This window comes from Typopeltis vanoorti, chromosome 19 (assembly GCF_054136105.1).
Source record: "Typopeltis vanoorti isolate ZY-2024b chromosome 19, IOZ_Tvanoo_1.0, whole genome shotgun sequence".
NCBI classification, from domain to species: domain Eukaryota; kingdom Metazoa; phylum Arthropoda; class Arachnida; order Uropygi; family Thelyphonidae; genus Typopeltis; species Typopeltis vanoorti.
In genome coordinates this window covers 36,824,123-36,838,238 of record NC_143567.1, presented here as the reverse complement: position 1 = coordinate 36,838,238, position 14,116 = coordinate 36,824,123, and the positions used below count along the sequence as shown (strand labels likewise).

The 14,116-nt window shown below is 35.3% G+C and overlaps 1 protein-coding gene across 1 annotated transcript in view; it reads left to right on the top strand.

The window, feature by feature from the left end:
- The window catches only part of Kap-alpha1 (karyopherin alpha1), a 252,644-nt gene that overhangs the window by 157,628 nt on the left and 80,900 nt on the right, over positions 1-14,116 (top strand). The window contains exon 9 of the mRNA XM_090409589.1: positions 4,203-4,366. Within this exon, the coding sequence (XP_090265715.1) occupies positions 4,203-4,366 (164 nt within the window). The remainder of the gene's footprint in view (positions 1-4,202; positions 4,367-14,116) is intronic.

Genomic DNA, 14,116 nt, shown 5'->3' with positions numbered 1-14,116 from the left:
GCATATTGACTACTATGTGTCTAGTTGCCTTGTTTTCAAGGGGATAAAGATATCTTTGTGGTTGGATGCAGAGTAGATTCACTGGACATTTGGTTCTATGGAATTTGAGATATGAACGCACATTAAGGAAGTTCAAATTGCAGAGCCTTATGAATGGAAGGAGAGGATATGATTAAGACATAAGTTAGTGAGGGGGTTGTTTTCAGATTATCTGGAGGAGGTTGTTTGTATAGTAGAGGAAGACATGCGTAGAAGAAGCCATCCCTTGAAGTGCCTTAAGGAGGAGGATGTGATGAAGAGAGTGAGAAGCAGATGCTCTCCTCAGAAAATGGTTTTTGAGTGGAATCTGGCCTAAGAGCATCAAAGTGTGGAGACTGAATAGGTTTGAGGCATGATTTGATGCCATTGATTGCAGACCTCACTTGATGAATCCTTTTACTCAATGGAAATGTGATGATAATGGTAAAGCATACTTCCTTTCAGAGATGTATATCGCTCTGCATTATGGGAATGGTCACTACCCAAACTGGTCTCGACCTTTGAAGTCTCATCAGTGGGAGATAAATCCTGGAAGATACTAAGATTAAATCAGTGTAGAAGTCATATTTTCCATATGCAAGTAGTAAAATAGTTCTTGTTGAGTATAATATAATTTATGATCAAGGAAGTAGGGGAAAAAACTGTTTATTTTTAGTTTTTGAACTGTTTCATTTTTTCTAAATAATGCTCATATAGTTGTATATACAGTTTGCCTGTAAAAGCTGCTTAGCTTTAATTAATTTTAAAAGTTTCTTACATGTTGTTCTTTTCAATGTAGTATTCATTTTTATCCTACTTACTACTAATTGATGGTCACCTCCTTTTTTTATACCCTTGTATCCTGTCTAACCTAATGTGAACCAGCACAAAGATATTATTACCAACAATAGCATAGTCAATGAGGGTTTTCTTATTTCTTGTGTCTTCCATGTGAACTTATACACATCTTTGTGTTGGAACATGATGTTAGTAATAACTAGTCCATATCCTGAGCAGAAATCCAGCAGGTACTTACCATCATCATCATTATTATTATTAGCTGTGCTCTTTTCTACAAATTTTTGCAGCACTTTTCTTTATGCCTCATGGAATTCCTTTCCTATTCTGCTGTTTAGATCTGTAACAAGTGCCACCTTTTCCATTTTTTTGTCAGCTGCCTACTCTAATAACTCAAAAAAATTCTCTCACTTTGCAGTGGGGAAATACAATTTTTCAGTTATATTCAATTCTTCTAAATGTTGAGCTGGAGTCTGATCTGGTAATTAACTTTTCTCTGGGTTCCCTGATTCTCTGACGAAAACAGTAGGGGTCATGTTTAATTGGGCAAATCCCTAGCTGGTATGGAATTTCATCATGTACTATCATGTGTTTTTCTCATTTAAGCCAAGAGAGTACATTTTTATTGGCTAAGTCCCAAATTTCCAGTCCATCCTTGTTCATTTGGTATCCAGTAGATACCTATTAACAGGAGTACACTTTGATTGGGCATTAAGTCAGAGGTCCCAGTCAGTTCTCCTTAAAGGAGATGTAGAGGTCTCCTCCTAGTTATTTACTTTGTGACTGTTAGGCAATCCTTAGAGTGATGGTCATAATCTAATGTTCAGGAATATGTGCAGAAGTTGCAAAATTACAGAAAAACTGTTCCTAGAAATTGTTTGCTTTGCAAGTTATGAAAAGCATTCATTAATATTTAAAAATTTATTACACGTTTCTGGAATCCTTGTTTGTATTAGAACTACACAAAGAATATTTTTTTCATTTTGAAGGCAAGATAGAAAAATACACCCTCTGTCCAATAAGAAACCGAACTTTTCAAAAATAGAAGAAACTAGTGCCGCCACCTGTTGTATCTTTTTGTTGTCGAAAACGGCAACCTTCATTAGTGTTGTGTCAACTATTTATGACATTTGCTTCATTAGAAGCAGAGTCATAGTGCCAAATCATACTGACAGTGTGTTTTGACAAACGGTCAGAAAATGTGTTTCAAACAGAGAGCTGCGATTGATTTTTGTGTTGAACTTGGTAACAGTTTTGCTGAAACGCATCAAATGCTTCAAAAAGCATACGATGATGAATGCTTATCCTGTACTCAAGTTTACGAGTGGTTTAAGCGATTTCAAAGTGGTCATGAGATGCTGAAGGATGACGAAAAGCCGGCTGTCCAAAAACTGGACTGAGCGAAGTTAACATCCAAAAAGTTCGTGATTTCATCAAAGAAAACCAGAAATTGTCTGTGAGATTGATTGAAGATGAATTGGGGATTCCAAAATCAACTGTGCACAACATTTGACCGAGAGTTTGGGCCTTCGTAAATTGAATTTGCAATTTGTCCCCCACAAGTTGACCGATGACCAAAAAAAAGTATCGAATTGAACACTGCATAAGGACCTCATTAAAACCGCTCCTAAGGTCTCAAACTTCCTTGAAACGATCGTTACTGGTGACGAAACATGGTGTTTTGAGTATGAGCCCGAAGCAAAGCGCCAGAGTGCTGAGTGGAAACCGCCAGAAGATGGGCATCCGAAAAAAAGTCGCTTGGAGAAGTCAAAAGTAAAGATAATGCTGATTTGTTTCTATGATTCCAAGGTTATGCCCAAAGAATTCGTTCTGCCTGGCCAAACGGTCATTGGCGAGTTTTATCTCGAAGTTTTGAAGCGATTGATAGCGAGAATTCGTCGCGTACGGCATGAATATCGTGATGCAGGCAGCTGGCCACTTTTGCACTATAATGCACCATCTCGTCATTCGAACATTGTGAGACAGTTTTTGAGCAAAAACCAAGTTTATGTGTTGGATCACTCGCCATTAGCACCCTGACTTCTTTCTCTTTCCCCCCCGACTTCATTTGCTGATGAAAGGAAAGCAATACGACACCATTGAAAACATACAAGCGGCAGTAATGACAACCCTCAACAGTATCCAAAAAACCGATATAAAAAAAAACCTCATTTAACGAATTAAGTGACCATGCCAAACGCTGTATTGAAGCCGAGGGAGAGTATATTAATTGAAATAAATGATTTGAATAATTATAATTGGCTTATGTTTTATTTTCTATCAAAAGTTCGGTTTCTTTTTGGACAGAGGGTGTATATCTCAATGAAAAACAAAAGCATAATAGAATAAACAAGACTAGAGTAAGTTGTGATATTGAAGTTGTGCATTGGAAATTCTGCTCTCATTGGTAATGAGACCAGAATTTATTTTTGGCAGTGATGTAATTAAATACATACATAGGCAAGGAGATTTGTTTTCACAATGGCCATGGTAGCTATGATTCATTTGGTCAGTGTCATGATATAGGATTGTATATATTCAGGAATGGTGTAAGAGGGACTCGTTATTGATTTGTTTTTGCAGGTGCATTGCCACCCAGAGAATATCTTGTCAATCTGACACAATAACAGAAGTATTAACTAAAGCAAATATGTAAATCTTAGTGGCCAAGTCCTTTAATCTTATACAAAATTTATGATCTTAGCTAAAAGTCTAACTGAAAGCCACTCAGCAGAAGAATATTAATCAAATTCATCATTCATGGTTGGTTCAGCTTATTGCTTCCAAAGGTCTTAAATGATAGTGCACTCATTGCCAAGAAGGATTGAATTTGTAATTCCAGTGAAATACAAATCTCTTGTAGCTCTTAACATGTTTCAAATGTATTTTTTTATTTTTCTCTGTGTTTTAATAAAAAATTTGTTTTTATTTATTTTTTTTTGTTTTAATTATTTGAAGATATACATGATTATGATTTCTAAATATTTGTTTTTAATATAAATTATGAATTTTTAATTATCAATAGAAATTAATATCAGAACAAATGACATGCATAAAATTAATAATATATAAGAAATTATATTCTTGTTTAATCCTTTACTCAAGTATATTCAAACCAAAGTTTGCCCATCAAGTATCTTCACAACTAGTCTACTTGTAAATAGAGGCTATTGACTTCAAGCAGACTCTATATACAAGTAAACTTGTATATAGAATGAAGATACTTCACATGCAAATTTTGGTTTGCATATGCTTGGGTAAAGGATTAAAACAAGAATATAATTTCCTGTCATACCCACTAGTGTTTATATGTCATGCAGAAATAAGGAAGAAATTTTTATGTTCGAGTATACTTGCTTTATCCCTACAACCTTTTTTTGGAACAGGTTTCTCCGTGTTTGCCAGTTTTAGCTCGTCTTCTTTTTCACAATGATGCAGATGTTTTAGCTGATGCTTGTTGGGCAATGTCTTACTTATCAGATGGACCTAATGAAAAGATACAAGCAGTTATTGATGCAGGAGTCTGTCGCCGTTTAGTAGAATTATTGATGTAAGTGAATGATTATGTAAATAATAAATAACCAATAAACATTTTAACTCAGACATTCTTTATTAACACTAGATGTATTTCCTTGACATGTGGATGTCTGTATGGCTAATAGCATCTTCAGGAGATTGTTTAACATAAGTTAAAAAAACCAACAAAAAACTAAACATTTCCCAACAATCACTTTTCTAAAGATTGGCATTATAGGTTAATCACATGTATTATTAAGGCATGTTACATGCAGTCTCTACATTATTCTGTAAACTTTGTAGGTGATTGCTGGCTTAGGCGAGGACTTGGATATTACACATATTGATTGATATTCAAATGTTGTGAAGGATCATTCCTTGATTTCTATTTAGCCTGCCATTCAGTGTCATTTAGTTAATGACCTCGGAATACTCCTTGAACCATCTGTCAAAATAATTCTCTTCTAAGTAAGGCATGGAAGATGCTTAGCAATTTATCATATGATATTCTTTGAGGATGTGGCTGCAAGTCCACCCCTCCTGCTTTTGTTTTCAAATGGCACTATATGAGAACATTCGTTCTGTTGCAGTTACAATTAAATTGTGGTCTGAAAATGCTGGATAGAAAAGCAGCAAAATATTAGTAAGTTGAATAAGTGGATTTTTTCCTCTCTTGCCATTGTTTATATCCTGAAGCACTACTATGAACTGTTCAACATTATCATCATCCTTTAAACCAAAGATATCTGTTAGAGATGCTTTCCTTTAAAATGAGCACCAGGTATCAGTTTTCTTCAACACAGAAAAAGCATATGACAGCTTGGAGGTTGAACATAGCAAAAGACCTGCTCAAGTTTGGTCTTGTTTCATCAGAACTTTCTCTAACTGTATCTTTCAAGTCCACGGTAACCACTGACTCCCAATCTTTTTTCCCCAAGAACCTTGAGGGAATCTCACAAGGTCAGTTTTAAGTGCATGATATTTAGTCAGTGCACTCAATAACTGAACATCTTCCTCCTATCCTAAGCAATGTCTTCTGCATGAATAACATGTCATTCCTGCAACATGAGGGTTATGGAAAGACAATTGCATCAAGATATTAATTGCTTTTCCACCTGGGAATTTGAATAGGTTCTGGCTTTCAGCACAGTAAACTGTTTATGTGCACATTTTGCCATTATCTTCATCCTTACTCAGAACCAAAACTAACACCAATGATAATCCCATTTGCAACCAAAACAAAGTTCTTGAGACTCACAATCAGTTAAAACCATTCCTGTCCCACATACACCAATTATGAAATAAGTGTTGGAGAGGATTGAACATCCTTCACACCCTATCTTCCATTTCTTTATATCTTCCAATGTTCTGTGCTCCATTTCTACTGGGCACTTATCTGATCAGACTCTGTTATGGGTCCTAAGTGTATCTTTCTTTCCAAGAGAATGTCTTCCATTGTTGGATCCTGTCTACAATTAAGCAATTAGAACCACAACTGGAGCATTCTGGCCTCAATAGTTCTTAGTCTGGACATCAAAATCTATGAACCACCACACTCTTTTCAACAACTGTTTTTGCAATATGCAACCAAATTAAAATCCTGCCATATGGATATTTGTCCATTACACATGGACAAATATTTTTTGTCCACATTGGTAAAACTTTAATAACACAAGACAGCTTATCATTTTTTGGACTATATATAAACTAATAGAGGCACTTGTATATAATTGTGTATCTACATTCTAGATGTTACTGTAGACAATATTTGTACAAGTGCCTCTTAACATATTACCATGGCATATCTATTCTACCCTGCAACTTCTCTGTGTGCAAATCACAAAAACATCCCACTTCTCACCCTGTTTTTTAGCAGCTCTTTCAGACACAGAATAGAATACTTTGATTTTGTATCAATCTCTATAGGTTCAAAATCAAAGTTTGTAGGGTCAGCTGCTGTCTTTCCAAAACAGTATAACTAATCAGATCCCACTGGAATATAGCAATTAAACTACTGCCAAACTGTATACCATAGAACTTACATCATTACATTATATAAAGGTGAGATGTTACCAAAGGTGCATTATTTATGCTCGCGCTCTGCATGCTTTGAAAAGTCTGGCATATCACATACATCCAGTGCTCTCTCTCAGAATCAACGTCTCTTCTGTCAAATATGGAAGCTTCACTTGGGCATTCCCGTGTTGATCCTGAGCTACAATGAGATCAGGAAATCAGGATGGGTTGTAGATACTGCAGCAAAGTCCTTTTCTCCTAAGATACCATCATCAATATTAGTTGTGTGTTCACAACTAATATCCCAGTGTCAAACATCATCAAATAGAGAGATAAATGACAAACTGTACCAGATTAAGCCTGAAATTAATCTTTGGCAATCTTAGGTCTGCACATGTTCATAGAGATATTGTTCTTGCTGGCTGTACCTAGGTCATGCTACTTTTACACACACTCCTTTCTGTTATAATGATATGCTATGCATTGTTCATCTACATTAACAATTTATCATATTTTAATTAACTACTCTATCTTAATAAGTTCAGTTATTATTTTACCATTTTTTACCAATCTGTACAGGCTTTATACACCCAAGCAAATCTTATCAGACCTAGCAGGCATGACTAAAATTTTTACATCTGTATATGATACTAATTTATTTATTTATTTAATTTTTTATCCATCCTGCACATGAGGGATCTCAAACCTACGACGCAACTGTGACATGTGTGGGCAAGTGGTTAAAGAGAAGAATGGAATTTGTCAGTATGTTTCTTGAAGAGCTGAGGGTTGTAATCATTGGAGAAAACAGTGTGGAAGACTTTCAAAGGGCAGAGGTATAGGGACTGAAGGAAGAAGATGAGAAATTGGTTTGATAACTTTGCAGCTGAATGGTATAAGGGCATTAACCAGTAGCTGTTTATGTTCATACCTGATTTAAGGAAAGTGAAGGGACAGTAGTGGCCACGTCAGTGGAGCAGCATGCATGGAAATACTTATAGTAAAGACGTAATGCAGTAACAGAGTGCCTACAGGTGAAGCATCTGGGGAGGGAGTTAGTGAGTGAGAGAGAGAGAGACGGGGGGGGGGGAGGCATCAGTCATCAAATTAATAAGAATTTTAGAATTTTCTTATATGTAAGTAGAAATAGGCCACATTACAGTTTACATTTACTATACAATTTTAACAGTAAACATAGTGCATAATAGCCATTGTTCACGTACCAGTAGACAACAACCAAAGCATTTTTGAATACTTAATACATAATCTTAAATTCTTTTCTAATATGGTTTTCATGCAATATGATTGTGCCATCTGTTCACTCTCCTAAGTTTTTTCTCCTTGAACTGTTATGACTGTGGTTTTTGGTCTGCTTCATTTCTAACCCAACTCTCATATTCATAAGTAAAATTGGTTTGAACACTCTTATAATGCTCCATATAAAAATTCCATAAACATTTATTAAACTGGCTTCTCCTCATACCAGCTTTCTCCATTGTCTATTTATTTCCAGATTTAATTTGTCTTCTTTACTAAACATTATACTTATTTTACTTATTCTGTAGGTTCCCCATTGAGAATGCAGTTAATATTTTCAATGGTCTTGCCTACTTTCATAGTTTCTTTTTTATGACTGGATTTCCTACCAAAAATGTTACATCAGTTAAGGAATTCTACTGACTTATACTGGATTTATTTAAGAGTATAACATCTTCTTAAAATCAGGTTTAATGCCAATTTCCTTCTTAATTTGGTACACATTTGAAGAATAACAGTGGTACACCATTATATTACACTGATTTTACACCAAGCCATCTTCCTGTATCTCCATCAATTTTAAAGCTAATTTACAGTTTAGGTATAGGCTCTGAATATGGTGCTCAAGAGAGCTGTGGAAAGATTAGTTTAAATTTTATAATTGTGTGTGGCGATATTGATAAATTGTTAAATATTGTATGATATCTGTGATCAGTAAGTGCATGTTCAGTTTAGTAATGTTATGTATTAATTAAATTCTTTGTGTTTCCTGTGTGTAGCTTTGAGAGTGTGCAAAATATCAACGAGATGTAGATCAGACAAAAGATGAATGCAAGTGGCATAAATATTTCAAAAATGGTGAGGTGCTGTGGATGCCGTATGTATGCTTGGGGAAAGATCGAAGATATCTAAGAAGAGGTATAATTGAAAACAAAACAAGGCATTCAAGAAATGAACATAAACTGGGTTGTATATTGGACGAAGAACTTTAATAATAGAAATAAAGTAAAAACACCGACAAGTTTCACCAACTTGGCTGTTTGGCTTCATCAGGGCATATAAAAGTGATACAAAACATCTTAAACAGTTTGTGAAGAAATAAACCGAATAGAAAGATTTGTAATTCTTCACAAACTGTTTAAAATGTTTTGTATCACTTTTATATGCCCTGACGAAGCCAAACAGCCAAGTTGGCGAAACTTGTCGGTGTTTTTACTTTATTTCTATTATTAAAATTCTTCAGTCAATATACAACCCAGTTTATGTTCATTTCTTGCATTCAATTGATGGTCGAAAATAATATAGAATCACTATAAAAAAAACAAGGTGCTGCTGATGTATTTTGCACTACAGCTTGAGGCTCTTTAGTGTCATTGAGAGTAGCCTTTACCTCCAGCTGAGATTCTTGTTAAGACAAAAGTTATTTTCAGTAGCAGTAAACGTCGTCATATTTGGAATTTTTTAAGAAAAAAAACTTTACTGAACTTTCTTTTTTGTTGCATACATGTAAACGGTTTTTATATGGTGAAAATATAGAATAGAATTTCTAAAACTTAGAATAATGTCAACAGACAGCTGAACAAACGGTTGTAGATTGTAAACAAATAGTCCAGAATTAGAAATATCTGCTTTAGAAGATACGACAATATTATTGGCTTACTTCTTTCATCAAACAGTAAAATTAAGTAATAGATGTTGAATACGTCTGTGAAAACTTTCAAACCAGTAGAAAATTGGATAGAGTAGCTATTAATAATTCAGTTCCAGTAGTTCCATTCTGAATTAAAAAATCTATCATCATTTTTATTGAACCAAAAATTTGGTAAGACATAAAAAAATAAATGTAAATAAAAATAAATAATTAAAGAAATGCATAACTTCTTCTTTGATTTAAAGCCTTAGGTTAAATTTTGAATCTACTTACCTCAGTGTGAATTAAGTACACATTCACTATGTGTTTAGCAATCAATAATTCAATGGTTTACAAATGTAGAGTTTAAGCGTCAGACATAGCCAAGTGAGCCAGTCTTGGCCATGGACACCAGGGTTTTTCTCATCAGTTTATCTGGGGTTTTTCCTTCCACAAGCAGGCAAACTAGCCCCATGAACACATGCAGCTACAGCCATAAGAATTACTGGGAGGCATAGAGCTAGTCACCTTATCCTCGGGACTGGTGCGACTTAGAGGAGCTAAAGATAGTTCCGTAACAGACCAGTAGGCCTAATACGTAGCAGGGAGAAGAAGAAGAAGAGTTTAAGCCGGGTACACATATGCGCCTCACATCCTAACTGGTGAATGTGTGCTGCATGTGAAAAAAAGGAAAGTCGTTAGTGTAAGGGTGCCCATGTAACATGACACCCAGGGCGAACGCCCAGCTTGTCTAGTCTTTCTGCCAGCTCTATGTTACACACAATGAAAAACAACTTGCTAAATGTTATTGAAAGTCGCAGTATTTATACAATATATTTAGTGCATATCCACATTTAATAAATGCTGATGTTAAAATGTGTTTTTATTTTCTTTTTTCCACTCACTTCAGCTCCCATTGATGATGCGATGCATCACCTGCTTATCGTGTAAGCTGGCCCTGGAGGTGAAGCATGCAATGTGGAAGAAAAAGGCATTGTAGAGGCAGCACAAGATGAATGACAATAATCAGTTACATGAGTACAAAGAACAAGCAAGATGATTCACTTGGTAAGCGTAGCAAAAGTGCAGTATGAGCAGCAGTTAGCAAACAAGGCTAAAAGAATTCCTAATGAGTTTTTTCAATATCTGGCCAGTAGAAGGTAGAATGATTAAGGAAGAATGATGTTGGTCAGTAATAATGGTAGAATGATAACCACCAAGAAGGATATAGTAGAGGTATTAAATGAGCAGTTCATTAAAGTATTCCATCCTTGTGAATGTAACATAATGCAGAACTTGAGAGCAGAGTAGGGGTGGGTAGGGGGTAAGAACCACTGATGTTGAGTGAGGAGATATATGAGTAATTAAGTAAACTTGATGTCATTAAGGCCATAGGACATGATAGTATATCACCATGTGTCTTGAGGTAATGTACCAGGGAGTTAACAACAGTTTTAACTTACCATTTTATTATGAATCTTAAATTGACCCAAGTTCCAAAGGAGTGGAAAGAGGGCAGAATTGTTCCGCTTCATAAACAGGATGTAAGACGAAAGCTTCAAATTATAGGCCAATCTGTTTATCTGGGGTTGTGGTCAAGGTTTTAAAAAGGACCAGGATTCAGAACTGGGTCGACAGCAGTAGAATTCTCTTTGATGGACAGCATGGGTTTGCTAAAGATTATCATGTTTTAGCAGTCTGCTTGCTTGTATTAAGGTGACAAAAGCATTGGATGAGGGGGATGTATATGCAGTAGTATATTTTATTTTAGATTTTGCAAAGGTCTTTGATAGATTGCTACATGATAAGCTGGTTAAATTGGAACAGGCGAGGTTGAATGGTAAATTAATGCATTGGATTGGAGATCAGCTGTCTGATAAGTATCAGACAGCTGATCTGATACTTATCAGCAGATGTGTGTATGGGGAGTGATATCCAAAAAGAGGAAAGCCACTAGTGGTGTGCCCCAAGGATCTGTTTTGGGATCATTGTTGTTTACTTTGTATATAAATAACATTGGACACTTGACTGGTGATGTACAAAATATGCAAAGCTGGGGAGAGCTATGAGGAATAGAATGGATGTTGTAGCCTTGCAGGACTTCAATAGACTGGGTGAGTGGGCGAGTGTGTGGGGATGTCAGTTCAATGTAGCAAAGTGTAAGTTTTAAAATTTGGGAAGCAAAGATGGGATGCATAGTTTAAGATTGGTGGGTGATATCTTAGAGGAGGTAAAGGGGGGAGGAGTGAAAGATCTATAGGTGATGGTGGATATGGACCTGAAATGTCGGGGCATTTTGCTAAAATTGTGAGGGTAGCACAGCATATTATGGCAATGATCCTGAAATACTAACATGTAAGAGTGAGGATGTTACTTTTACTCTTACATGTCAGCGTGAGAGTAAAGTTATTATTGTTCTATTGTACACTTATTTGAACAAACTGCATATGGTTTACTTTGCACAGATTTGGTTGTCTGGTTTTCAAAAGGATGAAGAGTTGTTGGAGAAGGTTCAAAGATGATTGACTAAGTCAATTTTGGGTCTCAAATAGTGAGTGCCAGAACAGATTGAAAGAATGTAAATTACTGAGCCTAGTGGATAGAAAAGAGAGGGGAGACATGATCAAGACATAAATTAGTAAGAGATAATTATCAGATTAATGTGTGGAGATTTTTCATAGAATGGCTGAAAATGGGGAGAACAAGAGGCCATCTCAGGAAGCTGTATAAGGAGAGTGTGTGTTAGTGTGAGGAGTAGGTTTTTTGCAATGAGCTATGCATGTGAGAGTTTAGACCTCCTGTGATGAGTTCTTGATTCCTTGGAAGTCTGATGGTAATAATAAATAATAGTAATAATAATGTTCCATTAAACCTTATAATTGTAAATTTTGGATAGATTTTTCTTTTCACATCTTATCATATCATATACCTTTTCTAAATCCATGAAATTTAAATACAGATTCAATGTTCGATTATTTTTCAACTGTTTTTTCATAAAGTGAAAATCAGATCCTTAGAACTTCTCTGTTTAACTGGAACCTAGCTTGTTATTCTCCAAATTTCTCTTCCATAATTTTTCTTTGCCTCTTCTGAAATATGCATGCTTAAATCATACCTGGAATACTCAGTAAGGAAATTCCTCTGTTATTTTCACATTCAGTTTTATGTCCCTTTTTACAGATACTATGAGAGTTCCACTGCAATTATCTGGAATTTAACCCTCTTACCAGGCCAAGGAAAATTTTTGGGGAGAAACTATCTCCTCATAAATATGAAGAGATAGTTTCAGATGAGGAGGCACAATTATAAAAGGATGTTTCATTTAGTTTGTGACCCAAAGCACAAGTTTAAGCCAAAATTGAATGTCATAAAAGACAGGAGTGGAGGCACTAACAGAACTGAAAATCAAAAACAGATGGAAAGAATACACTGAGGAATTGTAGGATAAAGAAAATTTGGAGGAACCCTCTCACCAGGAAAATTTTGATTTGAAACTGGCTCCACATAGGCATGAGGTTGAAAGAGCAGTTAAGCATCTTAACAACAGTAAGGCCCAGGTGAGATGGAATCCCTGCAGAGTTAATTAAGCCACAGAGTATGGAGGGCTAGGAGTGTTTCATAGATTGATTACAAGGATTTGGGAGACAGAATCGTGGCCTAGAGACTGGAATAAGTTGGTTATCATATCACTGCACAAGAAGGAAGATATAAAGGATTGCAAGAACTATAGAACTGTTAGTTTAATCTCTCATGCAAGAAAGATTTTATTAATCCTATTTAGAAAGATCATTCTGAGTAGGATTGATGCCAAAGTTGAGGCAGAGATGTCTGGGAAATAAGTAGGTTTTAGGAAAGGTAAGCAGATACCAGTGATCAGATCCTTTGCCTTTGACAGATCATAGAAAAACAAAAAATTTAGACTTCCTATGATGACGTGTTTCATACAATACTCTAAAGCCTTTGACTGTGTTCAGCATGTGAAACTGTGAGAAATAATGAAAAGAATGGGTTTTTCTCAATCCACTATTAGGTTGATTGTGTTGTGTCCTATTTCTTTAAATTTTATAGTTTCTCAATGTTACGTGTAAAGCCTTTCCTACGAGTGTCATGTGGTACCTCTGAAACACAAAGGAATAGCCTTAGGGTCGAGCCAAAACCAATGTGGCAGAGCCTTGGTAATCTACCTCTCTTAAAGTTCTAAGAAATTTATATTTTTACGCTGTGCCACTTAGAACTCTTAGAAAAATAAATTATGTTAATCAAGAAGTGAGTAAGAAGATGTACTGAAATAACACTAGATTTGCAATTGTGACCTTAATCGTACTCTAGAAGTTTCCCACTCAGATTTGCACCACTTTTACAAGTGGTGCATCGGATACACAGACAATCTTGGTTAAATATAGCAAGGTTTATTAAACACTAAATATACAGCTAGTAATACAAGAAAAATTTCCATTCTGAGTAAGTTATAAATCAAATTAAATCAATCAACATGAACACCCTCAACAGATATGATCATCAAGACACAATTTACCTTATGCAACTCACACAATTTATAAATCCTACATTACAATCTTAATACTAACAATCCATATCAACATTCATTCCTTAGGCTGAATCTTCTTAACATCCATTATCATATACAATAATTCAAATTCCTTTAATGATTATCCTTTCATGATCGCCTATGTAACAAAATTTTGCTATAGTCTTGTCTTATAATTCTGAATCCTTCACTATCAAAGTTTCACATAACATTAAGTGTTCAAGTTATACACAAACAAAGAACAAATTTTCTACTTATTCACACACGATAGTTCCTCACTCTTTCTGCATCATCATCACCAGTTTGTCTTTTATTCAATTGGACATTTGGACATT